Here is a 23,434-nt window from a genome sequence, read left to right on the forward strand (position 1 = left end):
GGGAATGGTTCCCGGTTCTTTTCCATGTTCATGTGCTTTGCTTAGCTCTATAGTCACTTAAAGAGCCTGGATGCAGCCCTGTCCTAGACTTGCTCTCATCAAGTGGTAGAATAACCAGGAAACCATACTGTTAATCCATGCAATGGTTTGACAGAAATATTTATTTAACAATTCATCGTGACATTAATCATTTATTATTTCTGCTATAATTTATTCATATGCTATTATGCTTCTTTGTTTCTAGGTCTTTGGTTTTTACTGTGTGCATTTGCATTCTTTAATAAATTTAGAATGAGAATGCCTCAGAACAAAATTTATGAATATACATGTGATAGCAGTATGGGTCCCTCAGACTGTCTTGAAACTAAAGTGTGAATAGTAGAATCATTGAGTGATAGAATGGTGTGGGTTGGAAGAGAGTTTAAAGATTATCTCATTCCAATCTCCCTGCCATGGGCAGGGCTACCTTCCACTACTCCAGGTTGTTCAGGCCCCATCCAGCCTGGCCTTGAATTCTCACTGAAATGAGGGAATACTGCTATTCCCTCATTTTGTCCAATTGTTTGGATTTTTAAACTCCAGTTTTGCCTAAATCAATTTAAACCAATTTAGGAATAAATGTAACTAAAATTAGATTTGGAGTCAGATTTCAGGGGAATTAGTCCAGTTTACAATCTGTGTTGCTCTGAAGTGAAGCAGAGTGTCTGGAATTTTCAAGCAACAGAAAGAAACATGTGAAGTAAGCTTTATTGTCCTTGTTGCCTAATCCATTTTCTTCATTGTCTGAAAATCCAGCAGAACAGTGATATAAATTTTATAAATAGCAGTTCACTTGGCACATATACTCACTGTTCTCAAATACTAAGAAAACCTTGTCAACTCATCAGGTAGGGGACTAAAAATATTAAGACTGCTTAAGAGACTAAGCAATGCTTCAGCTTGCTGTCAGCTAATGTGTTTAATGCATAAAAAAGTAGCCAGCACCATTAGTTAAATGCAAGTCTTAGTTACAATACAAAAAATTGATGAACAACCTCTACCTCAGCAGAGTGCTCAGCTCAGTGCTTGGTGGCTGCTTGGAGCTAGCATATATTCTTTTGGATGACTTTATCACTTCTTTCTTCAAGTGAAAGAGACCAAAGAAGAGTGGTTATTAACCCTCATGTTCTCACAATATTTTCAGAGTAGAGTTTACTGGGTAAGATTAGTGTCACTTATATTACTAAGGATAGGGTCTAAGATTTATGCAACTATTTCTGTTGAAATTTTAGACAGAAAATGCTGCGCTGACCCTTAGAATTTTCTAAGATTATGTTTAAGGAGCACGGATTCCCTCAGTCTTGAACAAGCTGAATTCTCAAGTCCCAGAATGCTAACTGTAAAAAGAAAGCAAATAAAAGCAGGCAATATCACTGAAAAGGTATATCCCCATCCAATCACCATTTCATTTGAGTAGAATTATTCATTTTAATAGCTTTTGAAGTGACCTATTTTTTAAATAGAATTGTTTTTAAGTAGCAGGAGAATAAGGACTAAGCAGAAGTAATTGGTGGAAAAGGGGTATGAGATTTCATGAACAATGAATATTGCCCAACTGAGTAATAACTGAAGGTTGTCACCATCTGATGTTTGTTCACCAGCCTGTGTAAAATGAAATGGTGTTCTGAGTCCCGTAGGATTTGGAGATCATTTGCAGCACAGAAGGCAATAATTAGCATCATTGCTGACAATCCCAAACACTGAATAGAGACAAAATATAATTTACCTTTTGATCCTTAAAGGTTTTGTTCCTTCCTGACAGAATTCAATCAGACTGAAAGAGCAGCCAAAGGAAATTTGTTTTATCTGGTGCTCACACAATGCTTGCTCTTTGCAACAAAGCAAACATTTCAGCTTCCAGAGCCAGCAAATTAAACAGTGCTTACAAATAATCCTTCCAAATAAAACTGCAATCCAACTCAGATAACACCAGCAGATAACAAATCCATACTTTTAAAAGATTTAAGCATTGACAAAAGTAGAAGTGAAGGAAAAGGCAATACTGTGGTATCCTTTGTCATACCTTTAGCTGAACTAGAACTATAGCCTCAGTGTAATTTCTCTGTGCATGAAGGTTTCTAACACCACAAAACTCAAAGTGTAGATAGATGTCAAGGACACTAACTTTTTTTAATTTTTGGTTGTGTGCTCTTTCTAATGAGTGTAAACTCTTTTGTAGGGAATGAAAGCCAATGATAATAGGTTTGCTTTGGGAGAAAAACACTACATCACTGCAAGAAAAGTCATTCACTGGCCCTGAGAAGGCTGGCAAGGTTATCATGTGGTGGATAAATGAATTTCATGACATGCTTAATAATGCAGATTTTATGGATATAAGATATGCTTCTTAATGTTTGCTACAGGGGACAAGAATCAACCTACTGTGCAAAATCATCAATGAATTTATTGGACCTGGCAGACACCATGAATTTCACAGAAATCTAGTTTGCCAAAACATTAAATAATTGAGGCTTAATTCTCAAAACTATAATGAAGTAATTTTTGTTCTGTATTTGCTATGTTTACTGGGAGTAGATACACTGTCTGATTATTGATGTGGATATTTCTTATTTTAGGTTCTCTCCTTAGGGGCTGATGTTCTACCAGAATATAAACTCCAGACACCTCGCATCAACAAGTTTACTATATTGCACTACAGTCCTTTCAAAGCCGTCTGGGACTGGCTCATTTTGTTGCTGGTCATATACACTGCCATATTCACCCCCTACTCTGCTGCCTTCCTTCTGAACGACAGTGAGGATCGGAAAAGGAGAGAGTGTGGATATTCCTGCAGCCCACTGAATGTTGTAGACTTAATTGTGGATATTATGTTTATCATTGACATTCTAATAAACTTCAGAACAACATATGTAAACCAGAATGAAGAAGTGGTAAGTGATCCAGCAAAAATAGCAATTCACTACTTCAAAGGCTGGTTCCTAATTGACATGGTTGCTGCAATACCTTTTGACCTGCTGATTTTTGGCTCTGGCTCTGAAGAGGTAAGCTTAAATGAATAAGAAATCTTAAATCTTAATTTATTACTTCACGATAATATTCTGTCTATCCTAAAGTATTTTTTGCTTGTCATTTAATAGCTGCTTAGTATTTCCATCCCATCTTTCAAAGTTAAACTAAAATTAAATCTTCCTTTGTAGAATAAGGCACAATGTTAGCTTTCATTAAGAAGAGAAAACATTGCATGATTCAGCTAGAATTTTTCAGTTATACCATATTTGACACTGTCTTGAGAAATAATAAATATATTTTGTGTGAAGGACTTGGTCAAATGGTTTTTTATAGGAACTGCTGCTTTGATTTGTCACTTACTTTTTAAAAACTTTCCATGATGCATGTAAGTACTGTGTTGGCATTGCATCATTAAAATAATTTTTCTCTGCTCAAAATATTTAGGTCAGATGTTTACTTAGCAGAAAACAGGTTAGTTGTAGCATAAACTATAGTAGTTATCAAAGAGATTTGGCTGATGTCAATTTTATGAAGAATATGGACTATCAAAAGAAGCATGACGTGCATGATCTATCTACACAACAGAGTAAAAAATTGTTCAATATATGCATCCAAAACTGGCCTAAAGGTATATAAAATATATGCTACATTCTGGATTCCTGACCCAGCTCATCCAAAAAATTTATTTAATTTAAGAAGGGATAAAATCATAATATTTTCTCTGAAAAGTAGAGAATTGGGTTTGACTTTTCTGTGATGCACAGAATGCAGAATTTTTTTTTAAAGCAGCAAACTAAGCAAAACGTAAATGAGGAGTCTAATGAAACATGAGATTAAACCTTGCACTAAAAATAAATGTTACTAAGGAAAGCTATAAGAAGACAGAGAGTAATATAAAGGACAGGGGGAACATATTAATAGTTCTCTTACCAGAAGAGAACTTTTTTAGTCAGCAGGTGATTAAAAAGCTCAGAGATTTAAGAGAAAATTTGATCACCTTTTGCATTCATTATCTGTGATAGGTGTCCATCTTTCTGCTGGTAACTTTTTCTGTGGTTTCGAAAGCACATATACATGAAAGACCAACATTTTCATAATGGCATCACTTCTAACTCAGACTACAACTTTGCCCTCCAGGCATGGTCTGCATTCCTTTCTGATCATTGATCACTTGTCATTGCCAAAAATTATTTTCAATGATTAGAAGTGTGTAACATGAAGGGTTACAACAGGGATCAATCCCAAAGTTCATTGAAGGAGTGCCCCTGAACATCATTCTTCCCCACCTCCCCTGGTACATGTGCTTTTAAGAGTAAAGTGCCAGGTGCTAAAGTCCTGCTAAAGGGACAACTTTAAAATAAAATAACATTGCAGATTACAGTAACAAACAAGTGCATTCTTGCAGATGAGTAGACAAATTTTAAAATGTGGAAATTGAAACAGAAATTATTGGACCATGTAATGACTTTTTCACTATTGCAGATATAAGTAAATTGATTCTTTATTTCCTCAAAATCTAGTAATTGACCAGTTTCTCTAGCTGGAAAAAATGGCTTTGTTTATCTAAGCAGCAATGATGTTATATGGATTATGTTCCATTCACTATGCCATCATAGCTTCTCTCTCTCATTCATGGTATTGAACATGTTAATCACTTTTCTAAGCTGCTATTTACTGCACTTTTTCTTCCTACACTGTTAACTATAATATTTCATCAATGATCCCTTTTTCATAGTTTAGCAAGAAGAGGCAAATGTAAAATTGACAGAATGGAGCATTTTTCATTTAATAGAATTTCTTAAGTCATGAAAGCTATCTTTTTTGTAAAATAGCTCTTTTTTGTTATCTAGAGATTCTTCAAAGAAGATCCCTAGTGAAAAATTGTATTGAATGGTCTTTTTGTTAAACAACATAAGCTCTAAAGAGAGCTCCATGTGTGCTCATGCAGCTTTAAAACACCTTGATATCAAGTGGAGTCTTGAAAGGGCAGGAGATAATAATCCAAATACCACATACAGCACTCTCCAAATGCTTCTGTTTGAGCCATACTTTTTCAGCTATAAGGAAGCAACAGAGTTAGACTGCTAACTTTCCAATTTCTAAAATAGGGAAATAATGTAATTTTAATTTTTTTTTCTGCTTAATGACTCAAAATGATGATGATTGGTAGTAAGTAATTCTGTCTTTTTGTGTGTGTGTGTTATGAAAGTTAGGTGGCTTCCCTGATATTTGGGAAGATAAAAATAATGGGTAGATGGAAAGAAGAGAAAAGAAAAAAAATCTAATGTGATTATCCAACCACTCTTGAACTTGTAGTCCAGCAGATAGGTATGATGGAAACAGAGAAGCAAGCAGTCCAGAAAAGAGAGCAGCATCTATCAGGTTGTTCTTTGCAGATATTAATGGCTGGCACCAGATGGAGTAAGGTAACTGACAGAGTAGGCACCCTGCCTCCTTGGGCATTGTGCTGATCAAAGTATTCCAGCACACCAACAAAATGATGTTCCATGAGATGTAGTTCTGAAACCAAGAACTTCTGTCCCTGGCCAAGTGACACATGGAGGATGTACTGTTACTATGGGAAGGCTACATCTATGCTGAGAAGTGGACAGCATGTTGGGCACATGAAGACTTGTGGATTATGCTTTTCACTTCTGCTGCCAGCTCTCTTTTAGTGTTAAAGCCTCTTCACTGTGTTAAAGAAAATTAAAACTGAGGATGAGTTTTTTGATGCTTGAAGCATATCTACTCTCATTCATGCTGATTTTACCCTTGAAGAGATGAAGTTTTCTTGTGTTATGTACCTTCCACATACTCCAGAGCTCAAACTGATGTACCTAAGTATAGGATTGACACTGAGTATGAATATTATTAGCAAGTTTTATCTTAAGAATGTGGTGGAACAGTGATGACGTATTGTAGATTAACAATCTACCATCTGATCTATTTAAGAGGCACTGTAAGAATATGTGATCTTGCATGACATAGAGATATGACTACATCTGTAATAGAATGTTTCAAACACCCCACTAAAAACAAATCTTAGCTTTTCTTAAGGGATCATAAATATATAAACCTCATCTACCTACAAAGAAAAAATAACCTAATCACAATATTTACATGTTTCTGAATCTCAGCCTAGGCATAACATTTTGAAGGGTGTGGTCTTTCAGACTATTGAGGTCACTAACCTTCTTTATGTAAAGTTATTATTTGGGGTATTAAACTGAACTAAGGAATGTTACCATACATTATCCTCTTGCTCATCTACTCAGAAAATATGAACAATTCATTGAGTTTTCCACTGAGAAATGCAGCCAGGAAAGGCTTGTTTTGTTCCAAGAGCTTTGGGGTTTTACTCAGAAACATGGTAAATGCAAGGATTTAATAAAACAAAAACTAGTCTTGTACTTGTTGCAAAAAAAAAAGCTTTGCTGTTATGCATATTACTGTCAAAGTGGATTGTGAGGCTTGGAAAACTTTTCCTGTTAAGTGTCATGTAATATACATGCATGTTAAAACAAGAAAACAAACCAAACAAACAAACACACAAAACATTAAAATGTGTGCAGTCTTGGCATTTACTGAATAGTTTAATATATGTTCAGACTTAATTCAAGGAAAAAAGGTAGCTGAGGGGTTTTTTTTAATCCAGCTGTTCCTCTTAACAATGCTGCCCATTCCTTCTACAAGGAATTAGCATAGTTACTAATTTAAATATGAAAACTTACATTAATCACCTCTACATTGCTATAAAAAGGTCAAAGCCTCAAAGAGGCTGCAATGGATAATAGCACATAACTGCACTAAAAATCTTGAAACACATTCCTTCTTTAAAGTTCTCCAATTTACTTTTATAATGGTGTAGTACTTTTATTACTGGCTTTTGCCACTACACCTACAAGATGCAAAAAGATTAATCTGAAGGAACTTTTACATGATGTTCTGTTCACAGTGCTTTATCTTCCTTCACCTGTATGAATGCTTTTATCATTACAAACAGGAGGAATCTTGCAGATATACTCTTTGAGACACTTCTGCCCTAATACTTCACTTTTCTAGACTATGTGTGTCAGGGCATTGAAAGGAGTTTCTAAGTCAGGATCAAATACAGTCACACAGCTTTCTTCAAGAATACTTATTACCTATGTCGACTTATTACGTATGTAGTCATATAATTATGAGTAGTTCTAATAATTTACACACTTTATCATGTTAAAAAATCATTAATCTGTTGGATCATTGAATCCATTATGGTCAACTCAAGAGTCCAGATCAAGTAAAATATTCAACATGAAAGGGTATTTAGCACATAATGACAACTTCAATATATCTTGATTTTAAATGTACATTTCTTATTTTTTTCCCTGGTTTTATAATGAAATTGATAGCTTAAAGATAATGAAATTAAATTTACATTGAAATGTGTTCTTCCACTCTTTGTGTTGATTCCCCAAAAAAATGGAATTTGTAGTGGTTTATTTATGCTTACTATACATGAGAATAAATTTGGTAACAGCGAAAATCAATTCCTATCTTATTTTTACAGACAACTACATTAATAGGCCTTCTGAAGACAGCTAGACTGCTGCGTTTGGTGAGGGTAGCACGGAAACTGGACAGATACTCCGAATATGGTGCTGCAGTTCTGATGCTCCTCATGTGCATATTTGCACTAATTGCACACTGGCTTGCTTGCATTTGGTATGCCATTGGAAATGTAGAAAGACCTTACTTGGCTCACAAGATTGGTTGGTTGGATTCTTTAGGAGAACAACTAGGAAAGCATTACAATAAGAGTGATGCAAGCTCTGGACCATCTATCAAGGACAAATATGTTACAGCACTTTATTTTACCTTCAGCAGTCTGACAAGTGTAGGATTTGGAAATGTGTCTCCAAACACCAACTCAGAGAAAATCTTTTCCATCTGTGTCATGTTGATTGGCTGTAAGTAATTTTATCATGGATTTTAATCTTTTTTTTCTCTCTGTGTTTGAGCAAATGGCTCAACATTCTAAACTAATAAGATTATAAGCATGCAGCCGGAAAGGCAAATTCCTAGGGAAAGGAATGTTGTATGCAAAAATATGTTGTGACTCATCCAGAGTCAGGAAGTAATCAAGTTGCTTAACTACTCAAAATCTGTTATCCAAACTGTCAGAATATCTGTGTTGTATATCAGTGTCTGTAAGCAAATCCTGTATAAGGTAAGAAGGTGAGTTTGGAGCGGATTTAGGAAATTCTATCCCATCATATTTATATAATCATAATTATATTTTATTTTTCTATTTAAAACTGAACCCATAAATGGATGCATACCTTTTTAACTCTTCCCTTTTTTCTTAACTTTTGCTTAGCCATACTCATCTGCAAAGCCCAGTGATATGACTTAAGTAAGTTTTGTTTCTCTTTAATCCAGCATTAATGTACGCTAGCATTTTTGGAAACGTATCCGCAATAATCCAAAGGCTCTACTCGGGAACTGCACGGTACCACATGCAGATGCTGCGAGTGAAGGAGTTCATCCGCTTCCATCAGATCCCAAACCCTCTGCGGCAGCGCCTGGAGGAATACTTCCAGCATGCGTGGACATACACCAATGGCATTGACATGAACATGGTATGATCTTCTGTTTTTCAGGCAGAGATGCTGAGCAATAGATAAATGCATGAGAAATTAGAAAGGCACTTTAAGTCTTTAGTATTTTCTAGTATTTTTTGTAAGCTGTAAAAGTACAAACTTAAGAAGGTGCATATATATCTCAGTTGTTTACAATCAAGCCACTGCATGTTTGGCATACAAACATTTCACTGCCTATGTTATTGCCAGGTATATCAGTAATCAGAATTCTCATTGTCTATAGGAAAGCTTCAGAACTGTAGGCTACTTCTGTAAGCTTAAACAGGAAAAAAAATATAGGTTTCTTCTTTCAGATGTAGGTGTTCCAGAATTTTGTTTGTTCTTCACCCTGATTTTCCACTTTCAGTATCAAACAAGAGAACCTGTGTTCTGTTGATGTCTACAGAGCTACTGTTCTATAAAACCTGTGGAGATCAATTCTTTTTCCAAATCTTTCCATGTAATCTAGAACAGGTATATTGGGAACAGGTTGAAGAGAGGAGCAGGCAGGTTTTGCTGCTCTTTTCAAAGAGATATAATTGAATCACACAATAGTCTGAATAATTTGCTTGCATTCACAGCCATGTAATTCTGCACAGAAAATCAACACAGTACTACTAACCATTTAGCCATCCACAGAAACTCATTTCTGACAAGGAATAACACTCATTTTTTCTGGTTTTGATAAAAAAAGCCCCTGTAATCTCTCCTTCTATAAATACATGGCTAGCTAAAAAGGAATAACAATCTGTTAGTGAGCAAAAAGTAAGCATTTATATCATTCTCTGATTTTCTGGAGATAGAAACATTTTTTCTGAAAAGTCAACATCAGTTTGAAGACACTGAGGGCATTATACATCTTAAAGAACTGTGAATCTGTGTCTCTGTAGGGATGCTTTCCAGAGGTATTCAGAGCTGTAGATTAGAAACTGCAGAACTCTCCAGAAAGCTGTCAAAAACAAGAAAATCTACACACTTTTTAATAATTTAACTAGAAATCAACTTCCAAAATTTTGACATATTCAAACAGCTTTCATGTGATATCTATAACTACATTTCTGAATGACTGTCAGAGTACAACATTTTTATGCAGCAAACAGAAAAAATGGTCTCAATTAAAATCTTTTATGAAGATGAATCACTGACAATTTGACTTTATGGTTACCATTAAGTAAAGCAGATCTTGAAAATACAATAGAAAATTAATATATTGGTCTTCACCTGCCACTTCCATGTGTCCCCTCTAAAGGAATAATATGTCCAGGGGAGGACAAGGACAATTGTATAAACCTCTGCTGGGGATTACTGCAGTGGAAGGCAGCATCAGTAGCTTCATCCTGTGTGGCACTGAATAGCCCTAATTCCTTCTGGTGGCAATGGAATTGTGGGGTACTCAGCACTCTGCAGGATCAGGCCCTTAAGCTGCAGGTGTGTTCAACCTAAGCCTAAAGCAGCTCACTGAATTATTTCTGAAGATATTACAAAATCATATGTGCCTTAAGTAATTCATTACCACTAATGGATGTACTAAAACCCCCTGGTTCACATGAAATAGTTACTATAACTGGATATTGTCACATGAAAAGTTGCATAATTTGGAAACTGGTGTACGGAAATTAGTCTTGGATTTGTCATGAATGTGAAACAACAATTAAATGGATTAAGTAGCCCGTATTCTGCAATATGATTGTGAGGCAGTATGGAGGATTTGTTTTTAATAAAGTCTGGAAAAACTCAAAAGTTTAGTATCTTGTTTCATTGTATTTCATTCCTTATTCTATTCACAGTTCTACCCTCATGTTATGTCAATCGCCTTATTTCCTTTAAGAGTTAGAATGAATTACACTTAGTACAAGGATAATATAAGAATTGTGTGATTTACATTGTACTTATGAAAGATTTATCTCTTTCCTGTCTGCTTCACACCTAAATACATGGAATAACACCACCCACTGGTAAGAGCAGGAGGTATTTATATCAAATTTAATTCCAGTATAAAGTGTGAAGAATATCCATGTTATCTGTTGGGTTTAGAGCTTGTTCAGTGCTTTCTAATTTTAATTGTAACTTTTTGCATGATGAAGGGGTAGATAGCAAAGGGAAATAATCCAAGCAGAATCAGATGTGGGGCAAAATGGTTACTAAAATTAGACATTAAAAATGTCAATCTAACCATGTTTATTAATCACTGTTTTACCCCACAACTCAAGTCATGCTTCTTTGCCCAAAAAAGGTCATGTGCATATTGGTTTGCATCAGATAGTTGCTCTGTAGGAATGTCACTGACAAAGTTGTCATGCTGCTGATCATTCTGCCTTTTCCTTTGTGTGAATGCTCTTGGTTTACACCATATATGCATGTTAACACACGTACCAATGATGTTTTCTTGGCTATTAGCCATGCGCATATGAGTTGGACTTGCATGTGGTTTTTACTTAATTTTGCATGAAATATTTGCATTTAGAACAAAGGACTAATATTGTCCTCAAACAAATGTGTTTGACTTCTGCCCATGTTTACTTGGAGTTTTTTGTGAATTCTGAAGGCAGAATTTCATCTAATATCTTTTTTCTTCATTTCATGACTGAAAGCTGATAAAAAATAAAAAATCTCCTTTGAAATCTCCTTTGAAATATTAAGTGCATAATAATTTACATTGTATATATATATATATATATATATATATATATATATATATATGTACATGCAACATATACACATACATACTCATATATATATATATATATATAAATAACATGGAGAATATGTTTCAAAAGATATTTTAAATTATTCTCGGTAATATATTTAAGAATCCAGTTAGAGTGGAAAACAAAATACAAAAAAAGAGATTAAACAGAAACCCTTTTAATCTCAGGAGTAATTGTGCACTAAGACTAAACTTGATTTTCTAAACAAAATTCTACATCTTAGATTGCAAAGCAGAACTGTATGCTTACTTGAAATGGTTAAACTTAAAATTAGCTTTAAAGACCTGCAAGTGAAATAAGCTGAGACCTTGTTTATTTGTTCATTTGCTCCCTTCTGCTCCATTCCTACATATTTTTGATTATATTTCATTACATAATGTATTTTGGTTAAAAACAGTTTCACATAATTATGCATGGACTGGATAAACAGGATTTGGGATTTATTTTAATCTGGATAAAAAATCTTGAGTCTATAGAATAAGCATAATTTAAATCATGTCTCTGTGATATACGCTAGCAAAGTCAAATTACAAAAAAAAAGTTTACATTGCATATTGTTTCATGAAAGATGTCACCAGTCCCAAAGAATCCAATTCTTGTAATCATTTTAACTGTTCTGTTATAGTTTTTCCAAATTCTTTTTGCCCTCTTTTTCCTCTTTCATTCCTATGTTATCAGTCCAGCACTGATAATGGCATGCCTATGATGCTTACCCTAAAAAGATTAGCTATTTAGTGTTTGAGATATTTAAGTTATGCATGTATTTTTTACAATCCTGTCCCATCCTTTCTTTCCATGGATCTTCCATGCATCTGAATAGCTTTATTGATTTGTTTTACATTTGAAAAGAGTTTGAAGAAGTAACTAAGTGTTACTTCTTGTTACTTCTTGTTACTAGTTGAAAAGTGTTTAGCCCAGAGTAAACATTAATTAAAATTTTGGGTGCAGGACAGATGTCCTTTTGGTTTGGGTTTTGTCCAATAGCATGAAAGGGGAGCACAAATCGGAATTTTTATGAATGAGTGTATGATTTCTCCTGCAAGCATCCAAGCAATTGGTTCATTTTACTGTTGTGATAACTGTCTTGGCCACTGTGATCATACAAGTACAATAGAGCACACACCTATCTTGAACCAGTAATTCTATAGTAGCAAATAAAGGCCAGATTCGCCATTGCCTTGAACAGGCTTCTTCTGTATGAAATTGGCCATTGACGCCTGGTTTACATCACTACACTTTTTCATTCTTGCTTTTTCTCCCACTGTGATCACTTCTTACAACAAAACCAGTTTTAGTAATAGAACCAGTGCCACTAATGTATTTGAAAGCAGAGGATTAGAGAAGTAAATTAGAATTTCAAAAATATCAAGGAGAAATTCTTTGTACCATCAAAAGACTAGTGCAAATTAGATGTGTTTGGAATAAAATCTAGCAGTAAATCCTTAAACCAATGGAATATGTAATCATGTTGGAACTTGGCACTGCTACTTGCCTATATGTTAGAGCATAAATCACAAGATATAAACCAGCCACAAAGTACCTTATGACTAGCCATAAACCTGTTCTTTCATTTTCTAAAAGAGGCAATTTTAAGAACGTGATCGGCTCCAATGAATTGAGTGTAAAAAATAAGACCTCATTAAAAAATATTTTCAAGGATGTCCACCTATTTCTAAATGATCCTTTATCAGTTTCTCAGTGCATTATATTTTGTGGTCTAAAATATCAAAAGAAGAGCAATTAATTTTTCAACTATCATACTTTTTGAAATACCCAGATCTGGTCAATCTTCAACTTCTATAGACTTAAAACTTTTCTCTAGGTAAGGGAGTCAACAGTTGAAGAAACCGAAATAATTTTGCATCTGCCTTGTTCAGCAATGTATCATATCACAGAGATCACTATTCAGATATACTCAGAAACTGTAATAGGACTGTAGAAGAATGGTCCACTGCAGCTTCACTAAGTCCAGCATAAAGATGTCACACATCTGTGTTGTGGTGATGACTGAAAACAAAAGATCCTATTCTTGATAAGGTTGTGAGGCTTTAATCTCATTGAAAGGTGAATTAGCTCATTATCACATACTGCTTCTCTCTCAACTGTTGAAAGGAAACATACTGAACATTTTAAAAAATTATTCTCTACAAAGAGGATTTTCCAGAAATATTCTTTCTTCTATGTGGAGCCCAAGAGCTTCTGGAGCAGTATTGTTGCCAGCTGTGACCCTATTCTTTCTTTTCTAAATGCTGAAAATGCTTGGAAATGTTTCAACCTTCTACTTACAGAAATAATTAATTTCTGTAATTAATTATCACAGGAATATTGAATAATAAATTCTAAATTCTTTCTAGAAATAAAATTGCTGAATTGCAGAAATGTTTAGCCTGGATGATGTTATTCAATTACAAGAGTCAAATGTCTGTGATGGAACTAAATCCCACACTATTCTCCATCAGAGGAAACAGCTGCTGGAGGACAGAAATCCTAATTCAAAATCTAAGCAGTGCAATTTTTGCAGCTAAAGAGTATCAGGTTGACCTTAAAATTAGGTGGCTGGCAAAAAGATAAAAATTAAATACATAGGTTATTTCACCAAATATATGAATTAATATTAATTAATTTTACTAATTCTTTCTGAACAAAGACAAAAGGTTAATAAAGATGAAAGGTTTTAATATGAAGTTCAACTTTCATTATTCAAATATTTTGAGAACTTTATTCAGAATTTAGTGATGCCAATGTCAACATAGCCTGAGATCTCTCTAATGAGGGTGAGAACCAAATACATATTAAGTATGTGTGGTCATGACACAAGGTGAATTTACTCTTGCCTCTTTGTACCTTCAGCTGCTCAGATTTTTTGCTGTGTTAATTTTTTGTATGGATCAGTTTCTCAAACCATTTCACAAGGAGAGATCATGACAAGGCTGGAATAATCTGACAAAGTGGAGAAGGACCAGAATACTCTTTCAGTTTACGCCATCTTAAATTCTCAGAGGAACTTGGGAGTATCCCTTTATCTTTCCCTCTATATGCTGGGCACCTGCCACTCATAAACAAGTCTAAACTGGTTCTAGGACAAGAAAGCCTTAGTCACTAGTTTCAACATATCCCAAACACAGCGCAACACACAAGAGCACTTTTGTGCTCTCTTCAGCTGCTGTTTGGTATTTAATGATCCCACCTATATTTCAGCAGAGAAAATGTGTGACAGAAGATTATATGCAGAATTAAAGAGTATCTTTGATTGTAAGGCAACAAGCACTGGAGAATCTCTCATACTAGGAAAGGCTGAGAGACCTGGGACTGCTCAGCCAGATGGGAGAAATGAAGGTTCACAGAGGATCACATCTATGTGAGCAAATACCTGAAGGGAGGGTGTAAAAAATGTCGAAAAAAGTTTAATTTCAGTGGTGCCAGTGACAGGACCAGAGGTAATGATCACACACTGAAACTGGAGGATTTGACCAAACACCAGGAAACACATTTTTACCGTGAGGATAACTAAGCACAGGTAGAAGTTACCCAGAGTGGTGGTGGCATCTCCATCCTTGGAGGTATTTGAAAGCCCTTGGTATTACCCTGGCTACCAGCTCTAAGTAGACCTCCTTGAGCAGGGAGGATGGACCAGATGATCTCTCCAACAAGATCATTTCCATCCTCAATCATTCTGTGGTTTTGTTGGTATGGAATGTGGTATTTCCATGTTTAATAAAAACTAGCTAATATCGTGGTTTACTTCAGGTTAAATACTTTCTAAATATTTCTATGAGTCCTATATCAGTACCTGTTACAGAATTGAGAATTAAAAATTTAAAAATTGTCATGAATTTTATAACTTATCCAAAAAACCCCAAGGTTATCTTTCGCCCAAACACTTGCTTGCTGCCTGAGATTAAGGCACAAAGATATGTCCAAATCTGTTGTCACAAATGTGCCTGATAAATGTGTGATATCTTGCTGTCATCCGGAGAAAAGAAATTAATGAAGCTGGACTCCCTCTCCTCATAAAAAGATCACGTTCTTCAAGGCAGTATGAATCATGTCCCTACTATCCTCACAAGCAATTACTTAATCTGTGTAAAATATTTTACATCTCTCTGGATGGCGTTATCCTCATCTGTAAGCATGCCACGTAGATAAATCAACGTTATGTGATGTGGAGTAAGTTTCATTCCAAACAGGAAGAAATAACTGAACTTGGACTTGATAACTCTCAATGACAGAAAACTGAAGCCTATGGTCACAGCATCTTAACTGATTTTCCTTTACTTTTGCTTTGTCATGGCGGGAGGGCTAAAGCTGATTTTATGTCTTATTATGTGTCTTTTTAAAAATATCCGTGTGTATTTCTTGAATTATGCATGACTTCTGATTCCAAACATTATCCTAACCATAAGAATCCAAGATTTTTCTCACCAGGGCCCCGTGGAATCACAACTGAGGAGATATTGTGTATAACAATAGAAATATGTTAGGAAAGAATGGAACAATTGAAAGTCAAATCTGTATTTAAATGATTTATTAGTTTTGGGTTTTCATTAATAATAATATTATTAAACAGCACTTCTAATTTTATAATTTTCAATTCTTTATTTTGAAGACTGCATGGATGGTTTTCTAATATTTAGAATAGGCAGAGCATGTACAAATTTGATGTTGATGATTCTCACAGCATAACATAATTTTCAATAGAATTTCAGTAATGAAATCAGAATATGAGAGTGAATGTAACAAATATTTGAGAGTTTGGGCTGGCAAAATGTCTGTACTGCACAGCATAAAACTTCATCTGGAAACATCAAATTCTCTATTATGTCACCTACTGGACTTAGATTAAACACCTCATCACACACAATGCGTGCAATATGGTAAGCTCTTTTTGGTAATGTAGGTTTTACCATTGTTTTAACAAATTTATCTTTTAATCAGCTTCTTTCTTGAATTTCTAAGCTTGTATTAATGGAATAATCTCCATTGGAAACCAATGTTATTTAGTCTTCCTTTTAGGCATTTTAAAACTGTGATATTAAAGAGTAGATGGTTTTTGTCTCTGATGTATAAAACTACTTTAGAGTGTAAGCTCCATGGAGCAGGACCTTTTTAGTCACAGATGCTTGAAAAGAGGCTGGTATCTTTCAGATGTCATTGACACTTAAATAACTGTCAATTGATATGCAATGATTTTAAAATAGTTTCATGACAAATATAAATTAGTTGTAAAAATAATTATTTCTATAAGGGAATATCCAAAGTATCTTCAGAAATATAAACTAACACACATTGTCTGCATGGGTTTTGCTTAATGGTAAAATACAATCCCTTGAAAATCAGATAAACAGCTGATGTGAAAAATTAAAATTATTTATTCTAAATGTAATCTAACTACTCATGACTTCCTAACAATTCAAATACACTTTTCTTGTAAGTAGTTCTGAATTCAAAATATATTTCCTATTTCATACCCTATAAAAAATGGAGCTCTTCTAAATTGTATTCAGATACATACATAACAAACAAATTAATTCAAAATAGGTCTTTTGCACTCACATGACTAGAGAACAATTTCAAAATAAACACAATTCTTTTTCTCCTGTTTCACTGCTGTACATATTTGTTTCTCAGTTTTTCACTATCATTGAGCAAATAAGTTCCTACAAACTACAGCTTTTTTATTTCAATATAATTACATTATACTAAAAAGCATAATTGGGTACTAAGCTATTTCTAGTGATGTAATAGATGCTGAAAACAGAGAGACGCCACAGAAGTTTTTCATTTATGCTATTTCATTTTGCTTACTGTTGTTGAATGCTGGCTTTTTCTGATGATGTATAGATTTCATATGGTAATGCCATAAGACTCAAAAAATTGTTCTATATATGTGTGTTAAAATATTGTTTGTTATTTCACAGCATTGATTTCCATTAGCAATCATAAAAACATTTCAATACTGTTAAAGATTCTAATATCTCACTTTTACAACATAACTCGGCTTGTGCAGACAGAAGCCTCATATCAGAAATGTGTTCATTTTCACCAGCAAGGGATATGAGTTATGAATAATTTCTGCAATGAGAGTGAGTACACAGGATTTTTTGTGCTGAAGTAGAAATTAATATATCAACAAGTGAATGGATTTTGGATATATCTTTTCTCTGCAGAAATGTTTACAAATTTATTTTAAAACAGTGCAGAGGATAAACAAGGATGAAATAATAGACTGATCTAATAACAAAGAGACACATCCTGTTCACATATTCATAAGACTTGTAGCATCAGTACATATTTTGCCTTTAGTAACATGCAGCAGTTGTAGCTGTCCCTAGGGAAAGCCTGTGACCCAATCACATCACTGACAGCAGGTGACAGGATATAACAAAGAAAGGTGGTGTGTCATACTGTGTCAGCATGTGCAGAGTCACAGTACTCCCATGAAGTCAGTAGCAGAAATGTTTATAGATTCTAAAACAATCAGAGTTGTATTATCCTAGAGAACTTAGAAAAGATCACAGATAATGACCATGTTGTAAATAACTCCTTTCCTTCTAAACAAAATTAACATGTTGCCATGGTACCCAAGAGGAATCCCATGATTCTACTTCAGGCAAACTCCCATTGTTCTGAGTAAAAGATGAGCAAGGACCACAGCAAGTAGCCCTGTTGTTTGCTGAGCAAATCATCTGTCTATGTAAATCTGCAAACATTGTTGTTTCAATAGGTCATGTTGCTTTCTTTCTGATAAAAATCAAAGTCCTACACTAGCAAGAGGGTTATATTTAGCATGAAAATCCTAATAAAATGCCCTCACTCTGAATAATATCTGATCTTCAGATAGCTCTCATTTTACAAATATCATGGTTGTTTCAGCAAAAACCTCTCATATAATAACTTTGGTACTTTGACAATTGATAAAAAGGAAATAGATATATGGAAATATATAATGGAAAAGGAAATTTGGTCAAGGCTTTCCCTTTCACTGTCTTATTTGTAATTTTCCTGCAGTATAGTAATTCGTGTACCCTGAGACCATTTCTTGCAATCAAAGAAATCTTAATAGCATATTTTGTAACCACTATATAGGTTAGTATTTATAGGAGTACTGACATTGTAAAAGCTTTGCAATATAGATAACACTATGAATTTGTTGAATTTTAATACTCCTACACCTTTTATGTCTATTTGTAGGTCACTTCTTCCTTTTTGTCCAGGAAGAAAACAAAAATTCTATCAAGAACTTCCATAGCATTCGCATGAAATCTTTATGCTTGTCTTTCCAGGTCCTGAAGGGATTTCCAGAATGCTTACAAGCTGACATTTGTCTGCACCTCAACCAAAATTTGCTTCAGAATTGCAAAGCTTTCCGGGGGGCCAGTAAAGGCTGTCTTCGAGCTTTGGCTATGAAATTTAAGACAACACATGCACCTCCTGGAGACACTTTAGTGCACTGTGGAGATGTTCTCACTGCTCTTTATTTTGTGTCAAGAGGCTCCATTGAAATCCTTAAGAGTGACATTGTTGTAGCCATTCTTGGTAAGTACATTATTAGAAGGCATATTAAAACAGTTAGATTTTCAAAAAAAATTTTATTGTTGCTCCTGGGACAGAAAATTTGTAAATATTTAATAACTACTTATTTTAATCAAGCAAAGAAATAATTTAAGAAGAAAAATCTACATTACTGCAATAATTCACATGTACCAGAGCCCAGACCTCTGGATTTCTAAAGATTTATCTTTAGTCACATTAATCCCTAGGTGAAAGACAAGCTGCAAGCTAAGGCAAGCAGATATCTAATTATTCCAGTTCTGATTATGCTGCAAGATAAAAAGTCAAGGCCACTCTGTTCTTAAACAATGATGAAGGTATTGAACACATAGACTCCTCTCTTTGCTAACTGGAGCAATCTACTCTGGGCATTCAAAATGTCTTCTAGAGAGTTTCAGAAATATCTGTTTCTGCCCACTAGGCATAAAGAAAAAGAAGAGAATAACAGATTAATTTTATCTAGAAGTAATGACACCAGTGTTTCCCCTATCTGTCTTACTAACACATCCTTGTTTGTATAGCATGATGAGTTACTCATTTCCTTTCCCAAAAAGTTGGCTCAGTCCAGCTGGGAGCTCACCTAGAGCTGGTTAGCTATAGCAGTACGGAAAGTAAAATAACTAAAACCTTGCATAACATGACTACCGATTTTCCCAATTTTATATTAGATAATAAGTATGCAGAGAATAATTGAGTATATGAGTAAGGATTTCGATGTACAGAAGCATATACCAGCTGTAATATCATTCATATGTTGTCTTTCTGTTAATTGGCCACTGTAGGAACTTATACTCAGAAAAGCAGCTGAAGCAAGATGTGGGCTGGGGGCAGTATGTTGCTATACTTTGACTGATTATTCTGTTTATGCTTTGCAGGGTGGATGTGTGAGCAGAACAAAGGTGTGCCTAAAGCAATCCTTCCCTAGGTTTAGATAGTGTTATCAAGATAATTTATCATCTCCTGCTGTTGCAGCTCATCAGCTGGGCCAGCTTTAGGCACAAACAAAGTAGGGAGCATGCAAGTATAACATTGTGAGGTTTTTACTTAACTGTAAGAGTCTTGCCCTGATTATGAGCAGTGTGGTTCATCAAAGAATTCATCTCTCACACCAAAAACATGCACATTTCTGTACTATTTCTATTGCACTTACAATCAAGGCAAACTGACAATTATATGGATTCATCAATTTTTTCCTGGGCCAAAGATGCAGACTGAACAAGATTTTCATATCATGCACATGAGATCCCTGTGCTCTCACACTGTAGCAGAAAATCAGCTATTTGCAGGGCAATGCCACTATATCTCTTCCCATCAATATCTGCCCACAATATTCTTATTCATATTCTTATTGCAGAGAAGGTTTTATGTGCCTTAAATAGGGACCTCTGAATTCATAAACATTTAGGGCAGAAGGAGTATATTGGCAAACCCTTGTTGTGTCACTGATTCCTGTTGCATTTCATATTTTGTGACTATCCATTATATCTAATGAGCTCTGTTTTAGGAAGTAAAAACTATAGGTTTTGCTCTGAAGATATGATGAGATGAAAATAAGATCACTTTTGATGGCAATTTCCATATTTAATCACCTTTATTGTTAAAAATGTTTGCTTTATTTCCAGTATAAAATTATTTTGTTTCAATTTATTTTCATTGGTTCTTCCTATGCTTTCCTTCTTATATTCTAGAGGCATTGAATACCAAGTCATTTTTCCTCTCTAAAGACTAGATGCAATATAATCAGGTTTTCTCTTAGTCTTCCCATGTTCAAGATCCTCACTATAAATCAGCCCTTAAATTACCTTTTGCATTTTTAAGCTGCACTTTTCAACTTCCTTTTTAGAAAATAGAAAAACCAGAACTGCTCTTAGTAACCCAATGTGAAAGGCACAAATGTTTAACAGAGACCAAAAAATCACCACTGTGTTCTTTTTTACCGGTCTCTGTTTCTCCCTTGCCATGATCACCATTTTTTTCCACAACTGTTTTCTTAGTGCCTCCCCAACCCCATTTTGCAGGTAACCCTGAAATCCTTAGTGTATAGCATACTTTCACTTTTTTTATGGCTGAAACTGCTTTGCATGGATGAAGTTTAGGTGCAGTTTGGCAAAAATGAGCAATTAAATAGAGACGAAAATCTTAACAAACCCCTATTGCAAATGTGTCAACACTGATGGGAAGAATCGTAATGGTATCAAAACAGAGGCAGACGTGTTTAAAGAGCTTGTTCAAAAGAACTCCTGCATCTTAGAAGCTTTGCATTCCCTCCAAAAAATATAAAAACTAAGTAATTTTCTACGAAAATATATTTCAAGTACAGTCAGTTCCTTCATGTAATTCTTAACAAAATGGTATTACAGACCAGACAAGTCCTGTACTGGACTGGACAATAGAAATTACATCTTTGCCATCATAATATGATTGAAATTACCAAATAATGCTTTTAGAAGAAAGGAAAAAGGAACTTGCTCAAATCATGTTGTTTTGGTGAAACTGAAGAAAAGTTGTGATGAAACGTTCACTTAGTCCAGTTATATGCTCATGTATTATCATTGATCTTAATAATTTCACTTTTAATACTTAATAATACTGCTTTTTTTAAATATATGTGCGATGGGAATCTGACTGTATCACTTCATGTAAAACCAAGTATTCTATGCCTCTGTCATAAAGAAATACATCATTCAATGTAAAGGTTTATTCATGTTTAAAATAATAATCTCTGTTTAATTTTTTTTCTGCAGGGAAAAATGATATTTTTGGAGAGATGGTACATCTTTATGCAAAACCAGGAAAGTCAAATGCAGATGTGAGAGCTTTAACTTACTGTGACTTACATAAGATCCAGAGAGAAGATCTACTTGAAGTTTTGGATATGTACCCTGAATTTTCTGATCTCTTCCTTACCAATCTGGAGCTAACTTTTAATCTGAGAGATGAAACTGCAAAGGTACATATAATAAGGGATTTTTCTTTCTTAATATTGGGTCAAATCTGTCCCACAGTAACAATACTTGAAAATAGCATTTCAAAAACTAACAAAATGAAAAGCTAAAATCCTATATTAAAAAAATATACTCTCCTCATTGCTTCTACTGAAGTCAGTTAAACTCAGCAGAAGTCAATGAAATTATTCAGATGATGTTAATCTAACAGGATTTGGTTCTATATTTAAATAGTATTAAGGCTTCACCCAGGGGGATTTTGTTAAAGCCATGGAAAATATGGTTTTATTAGATGACTATAGCCTAGGTCACCACAAGGGGCACTTTTGACACTAAATGTAATTGTACATCCATAAAATAAGGATAAATCAGATTATCCACATTCCTTCTGTGTCTAGCAATAGAAAATATTTAATTGCCTTTCAAATATGAACTGTTAATTCCCTTATCTTAGCATGCACTCTACCTCCTAGGGGACTAAAAACTTACAAGAGTCTTTTCAACTTTCACTCAGTCTTCGGATTTGCAGGCATTTCTTGGTCTCTTTTCCCACAGTGACTGTCCTAAGTGTCCCCTTTTGCACAAATTACATCTTCAGGAAAAGTCAAAATATTACCAATGTTTCCCAATTTCAGACTGAGAGGGTTACTCTGACTTGGGAAAGGAAGTGGACGTTTGGCCAAAGGGGGAGTGGAAATTCTCTTGCCCAGTTTGTGCTGCTGAGGCTATTGGCTTCCCCAGAAGATTGCAGGAACTCCAGCTCTGACCACCAGGCAGGGACTAGACTGCCCACAGAATGACTGATTTATGTTTCATTATTTCTGAGATAATGCCATTTTTTGGCTCCCTTAAAGAAAAACAGAGGTTCAGTGTGAAGGAACTAACGTAATTTGGCCTCAAAGGCCTTCTAAGTAAAAATGAGGAAAAGAACACTTAAGTTGTGGGCTGCAAATTATAGGGACATCTTTGTTGATCAAGTGTGGATCCTTATTTTTTAAAAAAGTATAACGGATACAACTTCTAACCAGGAATGTCACTTCTTTCTATTATAACCATTTTTTAATAAAATATCATTCCAAAAATGAAAGACCAATTATATTATTTTTTCCGGTCATGCCTTTTGTGCACTGAAAAGGTCATAATTATTAATTACATGTAAAACACAACAAAATTAATGTATGGTCTAGTGGTAAATTTAAGTTAAAACGGAATGTTTTTGAAAAATTTCTTGAGGATAATTTCACATTAATGATTTAAGTCTGAGAAATTATTCTTGCAATTACATTGTCATCAATGTTTTATAGTTATTTTTTCCCTTAGATCAGAGACAAGAAAGTCAGGAGAGGCTTAACCATGCTTCTGAGCTTGCAAAATCACAGTTTTTCTCTAACAATTTTACTTACTTTCCATTGTCTATTGCAATCCAGAAATGCATGCCCCCAAAAGAAGCATTGAGCACATTCTGATTTTCAAAACACCAGTCAGATCTAAATTTGTTATCAGAATAATAGGTGCTTCTGCCTCAAGTTCGCCCTCTTGTTTGTATGAAAGTACCTTTTTCTTCCTGCAGTTATTCCACCAGAAACACATCACTCCCTAG

At 34.6% G+C, this 23,434-nt stretch overlaps 1 protein-coding gene across 2 annotated transcripts in view; it reads left to right on the forward strand.

Annotated features, from left to right (window-relative positions):
- The window catches only part of KCNH7 (potassium voltage-gated channel subfamily H member 7), a 204,929-nt gene that overhangs the window by 161,860 nt on the left and 19,635 nt on the right, over positions 1-23,434 (forward strand). The window contains exons 7-11 of one of the 2 annotated variants that reach the window (XM_058809419.1): positions 2,616-3,041; positions 7,559-7,958; positions 8,431-8,630; positions 18,622-18,874; positions 21,634-21,839. In XM_058809419.1, coding sequence (XP_058665402.1) covers positions 2,616-3,041; positions 7,559-7,958; positions 8,431-8,630; positions 18,622-18,874; positions 21,634-21,839 — 1,485 coding nt within the window. Of the gene's footprint in view, positions 1-2,615; positions 3,042-7,558; positions 7,959-8,430; positions 8,637-18,621; positions 18,875-21,633; positions 21,840-23,434 lie in introns of those variants that run through there. The other variant, XM_058809420.1, reaches the window with a different exon arrangement.

Source organism: Ammospiza caudacuta, chromosome 8 (assembly GCF_027887145.1).
Source record: "Ammospiza caudacuta isolate bAmmCau1 chromosome 8, bAmmCau1.pri, whole genome shotgun sequence".
NCBI lineage: Eukaryota > Metazoa > Chordata > Aves > Passeriformes > Passerellidae > Ammospiza > Ammospiza caudacuta.